Source organism: Notamacropus eugenii, chromosome 1 (assembly GCF_028372415.1).
Source record: "Notamacropus eugenii isolate mMacEug1 chromosome 1, mMacEug1.pri_v2, whole genome shotgun sequence".
Classification (NCBI taxonomy): Eukaryota; Metazoa; Chordata; class Mammalia; order Diprotodontia; family Macropodidae; genus Notamacropus; species Notamacropus eugenii.
The window spans coordinates 509,641,372-509,661,400 of NC_092872.1; the positions used below are offsets into that span (position 1 = coordinate 509,641,372).

General features: G+C 36.9%; 3 protein-coding genes and 1 pseudogene across 4 annotated transcripts in view; 1 reads left to right on the top strand and 3 right to left on the bottom strand.

Moving 5' to 3' along the window:
* Nucleotides 1-5,244: 5,244 nt before the first annotated feature.
* LOC140519943 (cyclin-dependent kinases regulatory subunit 2 pseudogene) lies at nucleotides 5,245-9,913 on the bottom strand (annotated as a pseudogene).
* A 170-nt stretch (nucleotides 9,914-10,083) lies between these two features.
* FAM209A (family with sequence similarity 209 member A) lies at nucleotides 10,084-13,427 on the bottom strand. Its single transcript, XM_072633493.1, has 2 exons — nucleotides 13,174-13,427; nucleotides 10,084-12,443 (listed from the first exon to the last, which is right to left on the bottom strand). Exons 1-2 carry the CDS (start codon nucleotides 13,420-13,422, stop codon nucleotides 12,183-12,185), a joined length of 510 nt encoding a protein of 169 aa, XP_072489594.1. The 5' UTR covers nucleotides 13,423-13,427; the 3' UTR covers nucleotides 10,084-12,182.
* A 122-nt stretch (nucleotides 13,428-13,549) lies between these two features.
* LOC140519937 (beta-1,3-galactosyl-O-glycosyl-glycoprotein beta-1,6-N-acetylglucosaminyltransferase 7-like) overlaps nucleotides 13,550-20,029 on the top strand; it is a 46,012-nt gene continuing 39,532 nt past the window's right edge. The window contains exon 1 of the mRNA XM_072633472.1: nucleotides 13,550-13,637. The gene's annotated coding sequence lies outside the window, so the exon portion shown is untranslated. The remainder of the gene's footprint in view (nucleotides 13,638-20,029) is intronic.
* RTF2 (replication termination factor 2) overlaps nucleotides 16,348-20,029 on the bottom strand; it is a 65,310-nt gene continuing 61,628 nt past the window's right edge. The window contains exons 7-9 of one of the 2 annotated variants that reach the window (XM_072633491.1): nucleotides 18,025-18,079; nucleotides 17,836-17,931; nucleotides 16,348-16,920 (exon numbers count right to left, since the gene is read on the bottom strand). In XM_072633491.1, coding sequence (XP_072489592.1) covers nucleotides 16,745-16,920; nucleotides 17,836-17,931; nucleotides 18,025-18,079 — 327 coding nt within the window. In that variant the 3' untranslated portion in view covers nucleotides 16,348-16,744. The remainder of the gene's footprint in view (nucleotides 16,921-17,835; nucleotides 17,932-18,024; nucleotides 18,080-20,029) is intronic. The other variant, XM_072633492.1, reaches the window with a different exon arrangement.

Below are 20,029 nucleotides of genomic sequence, written 5' to 3' on the forward strand. Positions count from 1 at the left end.
AAGGCATTCTTCGTATTGGCTTTTTGGACTTCTTTTGCCATTTGGATTAGTCTATTTTTAAAGGTATTATTTTCTTCAGCATTATTTTGTTTCTCCTTTAACAAGCTGTTGACTTGTTTTTCATGATTTTCTTCCATCGCTCTCATTTCTCTTCCCAATTTATTCTCCACTTCTCTTACTTGATTTTCAAAATCCTTTTTGAGCTCTTCCCTGGCCTGAGACAATTTCACATATTTTTTGGCAGGTTTGGATGTAGGTCCTTGACCTTGCTGTCTTCCTCTAGTTGTATGCTTTGATCTTCGTCATCCAAAAGGATGGAAGAAAATACCTTTTCACAAAGAATGTAAACTTCTATAATCTTATTTTTTCCCTTTTGGGGGCATTTTCTCAGCCAATTACTTGACTTATGAGTCCTTTGTCAAGTGGAGGGTATTCTACCCTGGGCTTCAGAGGTTTTGTGTAGCTATTCTCCGAGATATCTCCAGGGATCTGTAAGTTCTCAGTTCCTCTAAAGTAGCGTAGTCAAGAGAAATGTGTTTATTCCTCTCCTGGCCTACACTCTTGTCTGTGAGCAACCACAAGCACTCTTCTCTGCCCTGGAACTGCCAGTAGGATTCCTTCTCCACAGCTGCCACCAGCTCTGTCACATTAGCTCTCCTCCTCACCCCAGGACTATCACTTAGTACTGAGACCCAGATCTGTTGCTTGATTCCCCCACAGTCTGTACACTGAGAGCTCTAGAAGCAGCCTCTGCTGTGGCTGTGGCTGCCTCACCTTGAGGTTGGAGCTGGGTCAGGACCATGCTCCCCTCTCACCCAGGTAAAAGAGCTTTCTCACTGACCTTTGAAGCTGTCTTTGGCATTTGGGGTTGAGAAATGTGGAAAATGCAGCAGCTGCCCATGATTCAGAGCCCTGAAGCCTGCTCCAGTTCCATCTGTGCCAGTGTGGCTCACACTGGACTGCACTCCAATTCAAACCTAGTGCAATAAATCTTTTGTGTCAGCCTTCTAAGTTGTCTTGGACTAGCAATCTGTTTCACTCTGTCATTTTGTGGCTTTTGCTGCTCTAGAATTTGTTTAGAGTAATTTTTTACAGGTATTTTAAGGGCTTTGGGGAGAGAACTTGAGCAAGTCCTTGCTTGTACTCTGCTGTCTTGGCACTGTCCAGCCCCCCACCTCCCCCCAAACTGACTTTAGAAGTTCTTAGTTTTACTGAATGACTTGAGTCAGTTTAGATAAACTTATTTCCAAAATGCCTCACATTGAACTCAGTAATCTGTGGGAATGCCAGAATAGGGTGGAAAATGGACCACATACAAATTCTTGGCAGGTCATTTTAAGAAGGAGGAGCATTGTATCAGCCTTGACATAATCTGATGCAAACAATATTCTTCTATTAATGTGGCTACTAAAAAAGCTAATCTATTCCCTGCCAGAATAGATGAGGACAGTCAGCCAGATCAAACTGATTATCACAGCCTATGTCTACATTATACTATTGGCTCATTTTGACTTTATGGCCAACCAAGATTCACAAGTCTTTTTGATGTGGACTAGTGTGTCTCCCGTTCTGTGCTTGTGCAACTCCTTTTTTCCCCTCCAGTATAAATATAGAAGTTTAGCTAAAGAACAAAATCTCATACTTTTTCCTAATTTTCTATATTGTCATAATAACTTGGGACTTCTGCGTCATAGTTGTTTCCTTATTCAAAATGATTTCAATATTTCTCTCTCTCATCTGTGTGTCACAGCAGGCATGCTTACCAAATTAATGATAATGACTTAGATGAAAACATTCACCAAGCCGCCACATTAACATTTTAATCCACATAGGTGTTTACATTTAGTGGCTTACCACAGCCTTCTCTACTCAGCCATACCCTGTTAAATAGTCTTAACTCTGAGCAATTATATCTAAATGTATTATGACTTTACCTATTTGTCTAACCTACAGTTTCTTTTCCTATCCACAAAAGGCTTTATCTCAATTTCAAACACTCTGTGTTTTTGACCTTTGATACCAGTACCTCACAGTTATTAGTGAACCCATGTTGACTCCTAATGATCACCGCTTTCATTTTCAATTGCTTATAAGTCATGTTAAAAATTTTGTACATTCATTTATTCATTCATTCCACAGATTAAGGAACACCTGTGTGTAGAGCACTTTGCTGGGCCCTGGTAGAGATGCATAGTTTAGGTAGAAAGATGATCCATGTTGTTATAGAATTATTTTTGTTGGTGGTGGTGAGGGTTGTGGAGTGGGGGTGGTAGGAGGAAGCCATAGGCATAGATAACTACTTTAAACAAGATTTTGGATTTAATTCATCTAGAAAACTCTCACAGAGGAAAACTGTGTAGCAAAAAGCATATTTGGAATTTGTAGACTGAGAGAATTATCTCAAACATCAAGAGAGGTAGAGTGACTTGTCCTGGGTTCACATCCAGTATGAGTCAGGGATGAGATTTGCATCTAGGTCTTTCTGACTCGGAGACCTTTTCTCTATCCATTATGTCAGGCTGCCTCTTAGATGATTATAATACAAGTATATAAATCATAAGAGCATTAGAGCGATGGAAAGTCATTATCAAACTTGTGGGATCAGGGAAGGTTTCACGAAGGAGGAGGCATTTGTGTGGGTTCTAAAGGCTAGGTAGTGACATTATATGCAAATGGGGTAAGGAGGACATTCCAGGAATAGGGTAGAAGACAAGCAAAGGCACAAAGGCAGGAGAAGAGAGGGACTTTGGGGGAGAGACGATAGTAATGCAATTTGATTAGGGAGGGGAATACATAGAGGAAAGAAAAAGAATAAAAGGCCAGAAAGTGAGAAATATAGAATAAAGTATTAATTAAAAGGTTATTATGTGCCAAGCACTATGCTATAAGCTCTGGACATACAAATGGAAAAAGAGGCTCACGTTCTAATTGGGGGAAATGATCATATAGGAGAACTCAGCTATAGGTCATCCATAGCTGCTCTGAAGGCCTGATCAAATAATAAGCCTTGGTAAGGAGATTGTGGTGGGACCAGAGTGGTGGACGGGCTGAAGTATTAGGGGAAAGGATCCCAAACTGACCAGGTGGTTCCCTCCCTTTGGGACCTGATTTCATTGCCACTGCCACCACATAGTGGAGGGGTCTGAATGCTAAGCAAAAAAGTTTGAACTGTATTTTGTAGGCAATAAAGGATATCATGGAAGGTTTTGGAGTGGGAGTAATATGACTAACTTTGCATCATAGAAATCTACATTTGAAGCTAGAAGGGCTGTTAGACATCAGTGCATCCAACTCTCTCATTTTCCTGAGGAGGAAACTGAAGCCCAGGGAGATTGTGACTTGCTCTTAACAGCAAGAAAGGTTATTTTTCCAATTCAGTGAAAAAAAAGGGGGAGGTCAGGAGAAAGAATAGAGGAGGTTGTTGGAATAATCCACATGGATGTTTAGAGCCTTTACCAGGATAGTGGTTCTCGGATTAGAGAAGAGGATACAGGTACTGGAGATGCTGCAAATAAATGTTGTACTAGAGTTGGTGGTACCTGGTAACTGAAGGAAGAGAATGAGAAAGGGGTCAAAGACAACCTGAAAGGTTTCTAACATGGGACACTGGGCAAAAGGTGCTGCTCCAGACAGAAATAGAGGTCAGAAGGAGAAGCTCATTAAATAGGAAAGCTAATTAGCTTAATTTTAGATATGGTAAGTTTGAGGTGTATTGGGATATCCAAATAGAGATGGAAGGAAGAAAACAAGCACCTATTGGGTGCTAAGTGCTTTTACAAATATTATTTCATTTGCTTCTGGGAGGTAGGTGCTATGATTATCCCCATTTTACAGGTGAAGAAACTGAGGAAAACAGTGTTTGAGCAACCTGCCTAAGGTCACACAGCTAGTAAATGTCTGAGACTGGATTTGAACTCCAGTCTTCCTGACTGCAGGCCCAGAATTCTGTCCACTTTACCACCTAGCTGCCCCTCCCTAACGAAAGATGTTGTGTGAATAACTGGAGATCTGGCTATAGAGTGTAGAAGAGAGATTCAGACTAGGGGTATAGAAATCAGGTATTGGAAGTCAGATTTGCACAGAAGGGATGGGGAAAGCCATACATGCCAAGACTTTTTTTTTTGATGTGCTGTTCAACTTTATAGATTTTTTTCTCTTCTTCTTTTCTTTCTTCCCTTCCTTTTTGCCTTTGAATATAGCTTTTAAAAATATTTTGTTTTTCATCACTTATATGTAAAAACAATTTTTAACCTTCGTTTTTTACAATTTTAACTTCCAAATTCTCTCCATCCTTTTTATCCTCCCCCATCATTGAGAAGGCAAGCAATTTGACATGACCTATCAACTGAATAACAATACATGTGCAGTCATGCAAAAATATTTCCATATTAGTTATGTTGTGAAAGAAAACAGACAAAAAAACCCAAGAAAAATAAAGTAAAATGACAGTGAGCTTCAATCTGCATTTAGATTCCATCAGTTCTTTCTCTGGAGCTAGATAGCATTTTTCATCATAGGTCCTTCAGAACTGTCTTGGATCTTTCTATTGCTGAGGATACATAAGTTATTCATAGTTGATTATCTTTAAAATACTGCTGTTAATGTGTAAAATGTTCTTCTGGTTTTGTTTACTTATTTTATGTCAGTTCATGTAAGTCTTTCAAGATTTTTCTTTTTTCTTTTTTTTGATATTTAACAGTAGTTTACTTTAACAACAGAAACAAATTAACAATGGAAAGAATAATTAGTAAAGATGTGGATTCAATTGGGGGCAGCTTCCTTTCTACATCCCTGCCCAACCCACGATCTTTATGTGTCATGGTAGCATGCTCAGTCACAAAATTCACACAGAAGTTCCACAAGCCCAAGAAGCCTTTACTCTTGTGCTAGGGTTTCTCCATTTAGGCAACTGGGAAGCTGTGTCATTTGACCTTTACTTCCCCACTAGGCCAATTCTGTCTTGAGGATTGTTTCACTGCCTTTTAGGGGAAAAGACAAGCCTATGTGGCAGAGACCTTCCAGTTTTAGTAGATGCTGTTACTAATTGTTCAAATTAATGCTAGTTCTACTGTATCATGCAGTTTAAAATTCATTTAACTTTTTTCTACATTGTTTTTAAAGAATTTATTTCCTTGAATTATAAATTTCTAAAACAACTGAAAGAACTGTACATCTATTCATAAATTAACAATGGAAAGTTTGAACATAAACACCTACCCCAATTACCAAGTACTCAGACATACATATAACATATGAACTTTATTAAACAAATGAAATTCAAGGAGAAGTCAAATAGGTACTTATATTAAAGAGAAAAGTGACTAGAGAAAAATTATATCTTAAACATTTTAAAGCAGCCTACTTGCAGTGGCATTAAACTGAGGTCTGTTGCTGTGAAGAATACAGCTCATGCACAGGTATGGATGAATGATTTGTACATTTTTTCAAGTATTCACTGAATACTACCATATATACATACACGTATATATAGTCTAAAAAAAATTGAAGTTGAAGAACTCAAATAAACTTCATTTTTGTTGTTCTTTTGGGAGAGGTCTTCTAAAGAGCAGAATATGTGGTTCTGGCTCATGAATCATATAATGAACCCATCCAAGACTCCACTGGACACCCAGTCTCCTCCACTCCTCTTCAGACATCAGATGCATTTTTGGTACTTGTTCAGAAAGTTCTCTAGGTAACATAACATGCCAGTACTCATAGTGCTCATCAAAATACTTGTCTGAGTAGTAGATCTGCTTGTGGGCCATACTGACAGCAGTGCAGAGTCCCAGAGAGCTACACCAGAGACAAGCAGCAGCACCAATAAAGACGCCAGAGAAGCTGAAGCAGCGACAGAAACTACCTCAAGTTTTTTCCGAAACCATGCTGCTCATTATTTCTTTTTCTTATATTTTAAAAATTTTATCTTTTTCTCAATTACATGTAAACAAAATTTTTCACATTCATTTTTTCTTAATTTTAAGTTTCAAATTCCTTCTGTCCTTTTTCCCTTCCTTGAAAAGACAAGCAATTTGATATATATTAAACATGTGCAGTCATTCAAAACATTTCCATATTAGCCATGTTGTAAAAGAAAACACTGACCAAAAGAAAAAAACAACCCAAGAATAATAAGGTAAAAAAAATGTTTTTTCCTCTGGATTGCATTTTTCATCATTGAATCCTTCAGAATTGTCTGGGAATATTGTATTCCTGAAAACAGCTAAGTCATTCTCAGTTGATCATCATACAATATTGCTGTTACCGTGTATAATGTTCTCCTGGTTCTGCTCACTTTGCATCAGCTCATGTAAGTCTTCCCAGGTTTTTCTGAAACCATCCTGCTCATTGTTTCTTATAGCACAACAGTATTCCATCACAATCACAACTTGTTCAGTCATTTCCCAATTGATGGTCATCTCCTCAATTTCCCTTTTATCTCTTTGGGGTATAGACCTAGTAGTGGTATTGTTGAATCAAAGGGTATGCACAGTTTTAAAGTCTTTTGGGTATAGTGCCAAATTGCTCTCCAGAATGGTTGGATCGGTTCACAACTCCACCAATAGTGTGTTAGTGTCCCTGTTTTTCCACATCCTCTCCAACTTTTTCACGTTGCTTTTCTATTAGCCAATTTGATAGGTATGAGGTAGTACTTCAGAGTTGTTTTAATGTGCATTTCTCTGTTCAAGAGTAATTTAGAACATTTTTTCATACGAATATAGAGAACTTTGATTGCTTCTTCTGAAAACTGCCCGTTCATATTCTTTGACCATTTATCAACTGGAGAATGACTTGTATTCTTATAAGTTTGACTTCATTCTTTATATATTTGAGAAATGAGGCCTTTATCAGAGAAATTTGCTATAAAATATGTCAGCCTCCTCCTCTCACCCCTCCCCCTCCAGTTTTCTGCTTTTCTTCCAATCTTGATTGCATTGGTTGTTTATGCAAAAAATTTTAAGTCAATGTAATAAAAAATTATCCATGTTACATTCCATAATGCTCTCTGTCTCTTGTTTGGTAATATATTTTCCCCTTATCCATAAATCTGCCAGGTAAAATATTCCGTTTCTCTAATTTGCTTATGATATCATCCTAATTTGCTTATAGTATAACAAATATCTAAATTATATATCTATTTTGACTGGTGTGAGATGTTGGTCTATACATAGTTCTTGCCAAATAATTAAATATATTTTTAAATGTAATAGAATATTATTGCACATTAGGCAATGACAGTTTCAAAGGAACCTAGGAAGATTTGTGTGAATTGATGCGGAGAAAAGTGAGCTAAATTAGGACAGGATTTTTTGTTTTGTTTTTTTTCTTGCTCCTGAGTCAGTTCAACCTTCCTCAGGCACATTATGCCCCTCACCACCAGAGGGGCTCACCATATTGGTAATGGACTTAAGTTTGGATGCTTAATCAAATTTAACCCTACTGCAACTCAGAAATCCGAATCTCAAGTGATCCACCAGCCTCAAGCTCTCTAGAAGAAGGATTATAGATCTTTGCCTCCATACCAGAGAACTGTACAACATTGTAGAGAAAAAGTCTTGAAACACTTAGAACTCAGATTAATCCAGTGAAAAATTACAAATCCAGAGGACAAATGATGAAAGTGCAGAATAAGACATTTTTAGACATGACCAACGTGTTTTGCTTGATTATGCATATTTTTCACTAAAGGTACGGTTTGGTGTGAGTGGATTCCAGGCGAATGCAACAAATCATGAATAAGTTAGCTAAGGATGCACACAAAGATTGGTAAAATTCTTTTGGTGTCAGAGGCTCCACTCTATTTATGGATTGGCCAGTTATTCCATCCATTCATCTCTATTCCCTCTCCCTTCTCTGAAGCGGAAGGGGCTTAGCCTGAGCAGACTATAGCATATGCAAATAACCTGTGACATAAATGGAGAGCCTAAGAGGGCAGCCCTATCTATGTTCTCTTCTCACCTTTGTGGGGGTTTGTCCTACCTATTCCAATTGAAATGGAATCTCCTTGATAGAGGTGTAGAGCTTACCCTACACTTTAGTTCTCTCAATAGATGATGGAAGCAAAATACAGTCATGGCTTAGGGAAACAGTGTCAAAAAGCCAAACAATTCAGCCTTCTTATTGTTCTGAACAAAACTTTCATAGGCCATTTTGTGCTCAGTTTTTGCAACCTCATTTCAATCTCATTTCAAAGGCTCAAACCCCAAATGTCCAATCTGCAAGGACAGCACTTGTACTTCATCCTATTTTTTCTTTCCATATTTAACACTATTGCTGTTTTCATCTGAACTCATTAGAAAGCTCTTTGTGTCCTTATATTAGTTTCTTCACCTTTACCTCTTTTTTTCTCTCCCCTATAATTCATCTTCCAATTTGCTGTAAAATTGATATTCCTAAAGTGTAGGTGTAGACCATGTCATCACTGCATTGCCCAAGAATTTTTAGTGGCTTCTCATTATCTTTAGGATAAAAATACAAACTCCTTTCTATGACATTTAAAACATTTCAGAGTCTGACTCCAGCCTCTTTCCATGCTGATGACATATTACTCTCATTTGTGCACTCTAGGTTGCAGCAGACAAACTGGAATACTTTCCTATTCCAGGTCTTCTGATTCTACCACTACCTTGAGGAAATGACTTCCTCTCTTGGCATCAGTTTCCTAATTGTAAAAATGGGGATAATAATACAGCCTACCTCATAAGTTTTTTGGTAAGATACAACAAGATGCTAGAGGTAAAGCATCTTAGTAAAAATTAACTCAATTCCATATTGCTGAATTGGGGTGCTGCAGAAATGGAGAATTTTGGAGTTGTGATATCTCATTGGTAATTTTCTCCCACCTCTTATTCTCCCAATTTCCAAAGTATAATAAGAAGTGTATACATTTTTATTTTGGAGCAATGAGACTTCATTTAATGTCTGGACTGACTCATGAGTTGACAGAGCAAATTAGCATATTTTTTTGTGGACAAGAAATCCTAACAAGGATTAAAATTTGAATCAAATCTTTTTAGTATGATGAGGCTTAAAGTACATTAGCCTTGGCATCTGAGTTTCCTCCTATGCCATCCTAGATATTTTACTCATCACTTAACCTCTGAGCTTCTGCTTCCTCATTGGTAAGATGAGAATAAAGAATGGATGAAAAAAAGCATTTATTAAGCACTATGTGCCAAGCACCGTGGATTCTAGTACAAAAATGAGGACAATTCCTGCCCTCAAGGCACTCACATTCTAATATAGCATACAACACATATGGGTGAATAGTGACCAGAGAGAGAATACTGGGGGGTATTTTGGATAACTATGAGACTAGATGAATCACTTCTAGCCTTTTAAAAGCATTTTAAAGATGTACACAGAAACACACACACATTAGCCACTATATTATTGACTTACTTGGTCAGGAAAAGAATCAATTTTCATGACTGAAACACTATCTTTTGCAAGGATCACCTCCTCTCTGTTTTAGAAATGGAGATGGCAATTTTAGGTTAATAATGATTTGCACTTTTGTGTGTATTGCTTTATGATTTTATACCTCCTGAAGGAGAAGTGATAGATATCTCATTCTCAGTTGCACAGTAAGGTGGAATTAAGGTACCAGTAGCAGGGTGGTTAATAAATCTCATTGAGAAGTTGAGAGAAAAGGCTGGAAAGACAGACCTTTAAAAGTGTTATTAAAGTGTCAAGTACTTCATATCATTTTATTTGGTCCTCCCAAGAATCATGTGAGGTAGGCAACATTTTTGTCTCCACTTAAACATATGTGGAATCCAAGGCCCAGAGGAGTGACTTACCCAAGGTAAGAGGTACAATCAGAAGACTTTGGCTTGGGTTACAATTCTAACTTCAGTATACTTAAGAGACTGAATATCCCCTTAAAACTCCACATTCTTAAAATTCCCATGTTTCACTTTAACTACATGAAGTTCAGATGAAACCTTGACATGACAGTGGACTAGATTCTTGAATCACATCCTCATTAAAAGCAATTTATATGGCATAAGTTAAGTCCAAGAGAACAAAAAGATTGACTTTCACTAAAATCTCCACGTATATATTTATACACAGAGAGAATATGATAAAAAAATCAGTTTTATTACTTGGTAAATACTTTGAAAGGACATTACATATTTAGTGTACCAAGATCTACTGGAATGTCCTTGGAGTCAATTTAGGATACACAGAAGAAAGCCATTCTTATCACTTTATAGTCATAGTGTCTTAGATTCATATGATTTTTGGCTGTTTCCAAAATTAAATCAACATTTAAAGGAGGCAGATTTGCTAGAACTGAAAAGACTTAAAAGAATGGTAATTCTCCCTGTCACAAGTAGCAAAGCAATGTCTACACATTCCAATGAGGGATTCATCCCTCAGAACACGTTTTATCTGTTAAAGGTGACTACACTATATTAGACAGCATTTATTTTTTAAAATCCAATTACATATGGATATATATACATAAGAACATTCGGTCTCATTGCTATCTAGACCTTATAAATGATTCAGAAAATCCCACCACTCAAAAATGAGTTCTTTCAATACAACACATCTGTACATTGATTGTTTGGAATTTGGAGTACATTTTTCATCAAACACAATTTTATTGTTTCCCTTCCACTGCTAATCTAACCTTATTCAGTTGTTTCAATTGTGTCCAACTTTTCATGATCCCATTTGGGGTTTTCTTGGCAAAGATACTGAAGTGCTTTGCCATTTCCTTCTCTAGCTCATTTTACATATGAGAAAACGGAGGCAGATAGGGTTATGTGACTTGTCCACGGTCACATAGCTAGTGTCTGAGATCACATTTGAACTCAGCTTTTCCTGACTTCAGGCCTGGAGCTTTATCCACTGTACCACCTAACTGCCTATTAGTAGTTACAAAACACAAATGTTGGCTAACCAATCAGAAGGTTTTTCCAAACAATGATTTTGGGGCCAGGATGGTTTAGGGTTACTCTCGGCCAATACTGTAAATCCAAATTTTCAGGTAGCATATATCAAACTGTGTTCCTCAATTTACATACTTCATAATAGAAAGAACTCAAGGGATATTTGTGAATTGAATCAATATAAAATTCTCTTCACTTTGCTAATGAAAAAAAGTTTCACTTTTCTTAAATCAGAGGACTGTAGTATGTACACTTTAACAAAATTTCCCCAAATTTTCAAAATTGTTGCTGCTTATTGCTGCTCTTAACAGCTCACAATCACCCTGTTGGCAAAGGTCCCTATTTGTGGGGTTTATGACACTCGTCATTATTTCAGGGGTTGATCATTTATATTCTACTAATGGAAAATAATGTGGCTGCATTTCATTTCAGTGTAGGAGTAGCTTTCACCATCCAAGGGAAATAACACAAACTTTATTACAGGTTGTTGTATATTAAGTATTTATAAACAAATACACATTCGATAATTAATGACTTGGATGGAAATCTACTTCTTCAAATTACATAATGTAAAACACAAAGAGAAAAATGTTGGCTCCAAGGGCTAAAGTTTTCATGCTTATAAAATCCACTCCTGAGGAACTCTACAACACCCTCAATATCAAAAGACAAGGGACAGGGAAGAAAGAATTTTCATCTAGTCTGACATTCAAACTCTTGGGAATGGTGAGAAGAACTATAGCTACATGACACGTTCTACAGGGACATATATTCCAAAAGTTGAATTTGACCCTTGTCCAACATTTATACAATCTCTCTAGAGATCACAGAAACTCTTTATTTAGGCAGCTGTATCAAAAGTCACATTTCCGAGATATTAACATCAAAACAGAAATAATAGTATCTTCACTGAACATTTATTTTTGTAATTGGGGAAGTAAAAAAATTTGTATGAAAAATTTTGTCCTTTCTACAACTGTATTTTCCCAATAATTCCCCAGACCCAGTTAAAACAGAGAAAAGATAATATTATGGCCAAGCAGAAAATTTCTCTTGTAATTTTGGGTTGAATGTATTGAGTACTAACATAATTAATTCCCCAATGAAATAAAAATAAAACCTAACGTCACCAGTCTCACATGACAGAGAAGCTTTTAAAATATTAAAAAAGGTATAAAATGAGGGAATTATTTTCTTGGGAATAGTTTATTAAAGTTTGTATAGTGTTTGTCAATCATTCGACTTTTTTTCCTCTCCTACTTTGACATCCAAACCAATCTAGTCAGAGTCATCTTCTCCCCATATTTCATATATCGTAATATTATTATGTGGATCCGAAGGGACCTCTGAGTCTGGAAGCTTGAGGGAATTACCAGTTGCCATGGCCACTTTGAGACTTCGCACTTTAGACACAAAAGTCACCAGATCCATCTCCAGTTGGGTTAAGGTATTTAGTGCATAGTCTTTGTTAGGGGCAGCATTCTGATTTTTCTTTTGTGCGGGGCGGTACAAACAGCTTCCACTGCTTAGGTCCTTATCCTGTCAAAAAAAAAAAAAGTATTAGCAATGAGTCATATACTTGGGGATGGGGAAGGAGGAGAGTGGATCAGTCTAAAGTAGTGATTCTAGTCAAAGTATAACTTAAACAGGCTAATTGCCATTCCTTGCCCTCCCCCTATAACCTAACTTATCAGAATCATATTGTATTAGAAATATGATCAGAATCACACTGTATTATAAAATTATATTGTGTATATTATAGAATTATAGAATTATTTTCATGTTGTTAGCCACTAGGAAAAACACAGCTGTATTCAAATAGGGTGAGCCAATTTTCCTCCAAAAAAGCCAATGTTTTAATTTTCCTGCCTTGTCATTAATGCCTATTACTGGAAGGAAAATCTAATCTGAGGAGTTGGTGTATCTGAATCTTCTTGTGCAGTTAATTAGCTTCAGAACAAGGCCTTTGGATACTTTCTGCCAGTTAATCACTAAGAAATGATGGCTCCTTTGGTGTCACGTTCAGAGAACAAGCTTTAAAGGATTCCTTTAATAAGCTGATTCTAACCCTCTCTGTTTAGTCAGGTTCTCTTCCTGACATATGCTTATTTTTTAATCCAATGATTTCCACAACACAGGTGTTTTCCATCCCCACTGACATTTACCTCTTCTGACACCTATACTGAAAATAAAGCCTGATCCAACTCAGACAGACAACAAAACATAAAGGCAACCCGATATTTCTCTTCCATTCAAACTGGATCCTCACCTTATTTTTGTCACCTTCCCCTCGTAATCTTACTATAGCATAGAGCAGTCCAACAAATAACAGCCAGATCCATTTACTCCCAAGCCAGCCTTTGGCCTGGTCAGATAGATTCTGTCTTATTCGAAAGTGACCTCCACAAGGTACATCACCCGCAGGTTCTTTGGCTTTCTCTTTTAGAGAAGAAAACATAAAAGTATAACCTAAAGTAGTGCACAGCAGGAAGAACAAAAAGCATTTCAGCACATGCATGATGAGCAGAGAGGGGCGAATATTTGCTCATGTTGAGGGTGTTTCCCCAGACATCTGGGAAACTGAAAGCCAAGTTGTCCGTGTCTTTTGTGACATCACCAACTGCCTGAATCACCAGAATACATCACAGCTGCTCAGAGGATGGGGGGCGGGGAAGTGTGTGTGTAATGGTCCATACCACCAGGTCAGAGAGAAGGGCGTAAAGAAAGGGGCAGGTAAGAAAGATGGAGTTGGATTAATTTGAAGCACAATCTGCTTCCCCCTTCCTTCTTTATCTTGCCTGTGTACTATAAGCCCTTATTCTAAATTCATCTTCCCATACAAACAATACCTTGAGTGGCAGAAATATAAGTCTTTATCACAGATTGTAAACTTTTTTTTTAACTTACACAAAGAGAAAGACCAAAGACTGGTTATATATGGAGTCACATGCCAATGTGTATTCTGAAGTAGGAAATATTCTAAACTTACTGTTACAAGACTTTGTTTAGTGCTTAATATCATCATGTTTTTTATGGAATACCTGCTAAGTGCTCAGTCTTGTGTTAAGCTGTGTAGTAGAGGGAATACAGATTAGTCTAGGTCATGGTCCTTCTGAATTCATGAAATTCATACTCTAGTTTGGAAAACAGGACACAAGCATGTGTGTGCGCACACATGCACGTGCATTCACACACACGCTGACTAGCAGTACAAGATAGGGTGTTATCGGAGCAAAATTGCCTGGGACTAAAGAGTTCAGGGAAGAAAAACAAATGACAGATGGAATAGTCAGAACTGAAAAATCTCAGAGCTGAGAGAACCCTGTGAGAGCATCTTGGCCAACTTGTGTGTAAGCAAGAATCCTTCCTATAACATCTCTTGAAGACTTCAGTGATATATCCATGAAGGCAGGGTGACTTCAAGGAGAAAGTGAGGTTTTATGGAGAAAGGCTTCATAGAAGAGCTGGTAACTGACTGAGGTCTTGAAGGGTATCTTAAGCAATGGATATATGTTGGTCTGGGGCAGAAAAGGAGTAGTGGGGAGTTCCAGAAAACATAAAAAGTCAAGTTCCAATAAATACTCAATTTCAGAATTTTCAGTATCAGCACCTACCTACTTACATACACGCATTTTTTCCTTTTACTTTTATGTAAAAAGTACCTTTGGCTGGTAAAACTTTTATTTTAAAAAATGGGAACCAAAAGGAGTAAAACAAAGAAATGTTAGTTCCTTGATGAATACAGAAGAGATGAGTCTAGAGAAGATAAACAATATTTCATAAAAGTGCTTGGGTTCTGGTGAAAGATTATCTTCAGAAACTATACTTGGAATGAAATGCGATGATTTCAGGCTATGAAAGCCTTTATCTGGCATGTCTCTAATCTGTCCCCTCTTTCTCACAGTCACTAGACTAGTTCAGGGCCTTATTACTTCTCAGTCCTAGTCCAGAAGCTTCTTGAGGATGGGAACTCTTCATTTTTGTAATTAGATACCTGGTTCTCAGCACATAGGTGCTTCATATGCATTTACTGAAGCAGACCAAAATCCTGCAAACAGTCTCCTGATTAGTCTCCCCTGCTTTCATGTTTCTTCTTCCTCCAGTCCATCTAGAGTGGCACTGCCAAAGAGGCAACAGAGTCACTGAAGGGTTACCTAACCAAAGTAGTGTCAAAGCCACTGATAGTTTGTCCTCCATTCAATGGCACTGACCTGACTTTTCTGCCTTCTCTCTACTCCCCTATACTACATGTACCCTGGAATATTGTTCCTGTAAACACTCTGGATTTTCCTTCCTCCATACTACTGGACATGCCATTCAACTAGAATGCTCTCCACCTCCCACCCCCTCACCTGACAACTCCTCTTGCTGAAATTTTACACATCCTTTAAGAACCTTCACATTTTCCTCTTCCATAAATCAGATGTGATCTCTCTCCTGTGGGCCTCAGGAGCATACGACCTTCTACTGCAGAAACGTGTACTTTTAGAACTGGAAAGGATGGCAGTCATTGTTTTGAGTTCAACTCTCTTATTGTATGGAAGAAACTGAGATCCAGAAAATGGATATGATTAACCAAGGGCACAATGCAGTTAATTTTGTATTTATCTCTCTACCAAATGTAACTTTAGCTCCTTGAGGGCAAGGCTTTAATTATGCATCATCATTTTCTAATTATCTTTTCATGTACCTCCAGTATCTGGCATATAGTACTTTGCACAGAATAGACACACAATCAGTGTTGCTGAAATGAAATAGCTTATGACAGACAATTCAACATTTACTAAATACCTAATAAATTGAAAGGCAGCCATTGCCAATTTTGGACAAAATATGGGTGCTGCCCCTAAGGAACTTGTATTCTATTGGAACTTACATCTATACATTAATCAAAATATTAACCAATTTCTACCAAAATGACCATAACATGCAAAAAGAGGACATGGTTACTATGCATCTTTGAACAGAAACATGCAATGAAGCTTATATTAATGGGAGGATTTCCAACGTTAGAACAACAGTTTTACAGGAAAAAATTTTCACATAAAGAGGTAGTGTTGAACCTCAAAACTGGTAACTAAGGTCTAAGACCTTGAGAGGCAGAGATATTCTAGTAAGATATGATGTTAAGTAGGCTCTTCATTTGATTCCATTGATAAGATTCATTTGGATGATGCAAATGTTCTAAGACACTGCCATCCATTACATTAGCTCATCTTTTCCCCTTATCTAACCTTTTACCCCAGCTACATTTTATATACAGAATAACAGTGTCAAATTATATTCCTTCTATCTTTAAAGTCACAGATCAAAGACATTTTCTCTAATTACTTCAGAGAAGTGCAACTTTCTGATTTCCTCTACAATTCAAGTTAACAACATTTCTTTCTCCTCTGTTCAGTTCAACTTTACTCTTGGACACAAAATCAAGAAAAATAAGTGATAGTTTCATCATTAGTGTATGCTTTATTTTAACTTAAACTGTATCTAAGTTGGAAAAGGTTGTTAGATTTTAATTTTTTTAATGACTAAAATAATTAAAATTTCTACAGTGAAGATGAAATCAATTGGTCAAAATCTTTTAGCATTTAATGCCTTAACAGTTTAATATTTTCCCAAAATATGCTTGGAGAAATACTGAATTTTTCAATTATCTGAGAATTTGCTATCTTTCCTACACACTCAATAATTACAACTATTATACTTCATACTGGCAAGGGCAAATTTAGAAACACTTTTCAAAACATAACAAACCAGATAATATTAGATTACAATAACCAGTCTATGTGAAAACTATTCTTCCCTGAGGAAGAGAAGCTATTATCATACAGAATAGTACTTTAGAAGCAATATGATGTGTGAGTAACCCAATTGGAGGACTCTTCCTTAGAGCGTTTGGCTGAGCTGTGTGTTGTAAAAATAGATTTGTAGGCCTCTGATTCTTCACTATCTGCTATGGATCTCTTAGTAGTTCCAGAAGATTTACTGACTTTTCCTGAAGAAGTTCCATTTGTGCCTAGAAAAATAACAAAAAAAGGTACTAGTTTTAATTCTAGCATACCAAGTTAACATTCTTTTTCCTTTTGAGAGAAAGCATTCCATGCTGCATTTACTCACAAATGTCAACCTGTTCCTCAGCTACACTGTTTCTTTGATCTTACTAATAATAATCATAAATTATATGAATGATGATACAATCATCATTCCTAACTCCCCAAATATTGACACAGCTAAGAAGTTTAGTTCTGCGTTTGGGAATTTCTATGCAGTGATATCTTATTTTAATGACAGATTCATTAGGGTAATGCTATTTTCTATTACTTCATATATGTTTTATATCAGAAAAAATGTAAACCCTCCCCAATAAAATAAAGGATGGATTGCAAAAGAACACTGAATTTGCAGTCAGTGCAAAGGACCTGGGTTCAATTTCTGACTGCCTCTTACTAACAACATGGTTCTGGACAAGTAAGTAACTTAACCTGAGTTGCCTCATCTGTAAAATAAGTAACAATGATAAAACGGATATCAGTATTGAAGAGATTTGTCCAAATCAGCAAGTTAGTAGCCACATCACAGTTGTGTCCAGTTAACCTTTTATATTAAATGAAACAGTAAGTTAAATCAATATTAATTTCGATTTCAAATTTTCTTATTTGATTACTCCATTAAGTAGTAAGACAGTAGGGAAAAAAAGTGATGCATCTTTCTAGTTTTCCCTAAACCAGGGTAGAGTTTTTATCCCTTTGGTAGTCTGGTGAAGCCTATTCTTAGAATGTTTTTAGATGCATACAATAAAATGCATGGCATTACAAAGTGAACCAATTATATTGAGTTATTAGAATGTGTGTGTGTGTGTATGTATATTTAATCAAAAGTTAAGAGACTCCAGGTTAAGAACCCAGTAATTATTTTCTCTAGATGAACAAACCTGCACTTTTTTGAGTAGAGTTGAGTTTCTTCTCTCTAGAATTAACGTTTGTTTCTTCATATTTTAAACCTTTAACCTTTGATGGCCCAGGAGATTCTGTAAAAGAATTAGAGACATGAAATTAGGAAAGGAGTGAGGGGCAGAGAAAGTAATTTTTTTTAGCATAATGAAGCTATATTAAAAAGTTACCTTCAGTGTCATCTGGCTTAGAAGCTGTTTCTACCGCCTTGGGTTTTTTGGACTTCTGGCAAAAAAAAGGGTGAGGGGAGAGAAGAGAGTGAAATCTGAGATTATGCTTAAACAATTGGGAAGAGGCATACTGCCAAATGTGAATTGGAAATAGATTCAAATCTATCAAACATGTTAATGTGTTTTATATAGTAGATTTGTTCCCTTTGGAGTAGACCTCTGAGACTCGATTAATTCACAGGGATCACAGCATTTTAGAGTTGGAGGGTATCACAGAGACAGTTTCACCTCTCATTTTAGAGGTGGACAGATATTCAAAGACTGTGGTTGTGATTTCCCAAGATTATAAGCTAGTTTAGCAGCAGAGCAAGTACCAGAACCCCAGTGGGGTCCTGACTTCTGATCTAGGGCTTTTTCCACTAAACACCAAAATTCTAATAATGTATAATTCATTTTTACAATCCGGTGTGCACCTATTAAACATCTGTTGAATTTCAATCCAAGGTTTATTAATTGCCTAATTATAGGCACTGTATCATGCACTGTATAAGAAAGTAGGAATACAAAGATGAGACAATACCACAATCCATGAGCTCAAAGAGTTCAGAATTTACTAGTGAGTGCAGTGAAAACAAAAGCCCAAATGACTACAATTAAAATTAGAATACAGAAAGTGCACCAAAGCCTGGGCTGCACTTTTTTTTTAAATTTTATTTTTATTTTTTATTTTTTTATTTTTTTTTTTAAAAAGTTCTTGCGTTATTATGAAATTCCAAGTCTACCAGAAAAAACTCTCGCACACTGTGGTCGTTGCTGTGCACAAAGTTCTCCTGGTTCTGCTCCTTTCACTCAGCATCAGGTCATATAAGTCCTTCCAGGCCTCTCTGAAGTCTTCTTGTTCATCGTTTCTTATGGCACAATAGTACTCCATTACATTCATATACCATAATTTATTCAGCCATTCCCCAATTGATGGACATCCCCTTGACTTCCAGTTTTTGGCAACTACATAGAGTGCTGCTATAAATATTTTTGTACATGTGGGACCCTTTCCCATTTTTATGATCTCTTGGGGATATAGTCCTAGTAGCGATATTGCTGGGTCAAAGGGTATGCACATTTTTGTAGCCCTTTGGGCATAGTTCCAAATTGCTCTCCAGAATGGTTGGATGCGCTCGCAGCTCCACCAACAATGAATTAGTGTTCCAACTTTCCCACATCCTCTCCAGCATTTATCATTTTCTTGTTCTGTCATGTTTGCCAATCTTATAGGTGTGATGTGGTACCTCAGAGTTGTTTTGATTTGCATCTCTCTAATCAATAGTGATTTAGAGCATTTTTTCATATGATTATAGATAGCTTTAATTTCTTCCTCTGAAAATTGCCTGTTCATATCCTTTGACCATTTATCAATTGGGGAATGACTTGTATGATTATACATTTGGGTCAGTTCTCTATATATTCTAGAAATGAGGCCTTTATCCCCGAGCTTAGCTGTAAAAATTCTTTCCCAATTTACTACATCTGGGCTGCACTTTCTGAGAAGTATTTTCCCAGCTAAAATTTTCTTGTAACACTTGGTCTGGATCTAGGCTATACCGCTTCTGTACACTAGCTTGTAATATGCTTGTCTGTGAGTACAGCTGTTCCAAAACAGTCTCTCTCAGCAAAAAGTGAGATCTTTGAGGGATCATATGACCATAGACTGAGAGCTGGAAAGAATCTTAGAGGCCACTGGCAAAGACTGTCTTTTATAAAAAATCTTTGCCTTGTACATAAGAAAGCACTTAAAGCATTGGGGAAAATGGGAGATCCCAGAATCCTATTTCCCACTGAAAGAAACCTAGAGTCATCCAGGCCAGCTCCCTCATTTTACAGACATGAAAACTTAGGTCTAGAGAGATTAAATGACTTGCTTAATGCCACAAAGATACTAAATGACAAAACAATAAAACAGAAAGTTGAACCCTCATCGTCGGACTCAAAATCCAGTGCTTTTCACTGT

Coding starts and splice junctions, on each gene's coding strand:
- FAM209A (XM_072633493.1), bottom strand. CDS start 13,422: ATGCATGTGCTGAAATGCTTTTTGTTCTTCCTGCTGTGCACTACTTTA. Junction 12,444..13,173: donor GGGAAGGTGACAAAAATAAG/GTGAGGATCCAG, acceptor TTTTTTTGACAG/GATAAGGACCTAAGCAGTGG.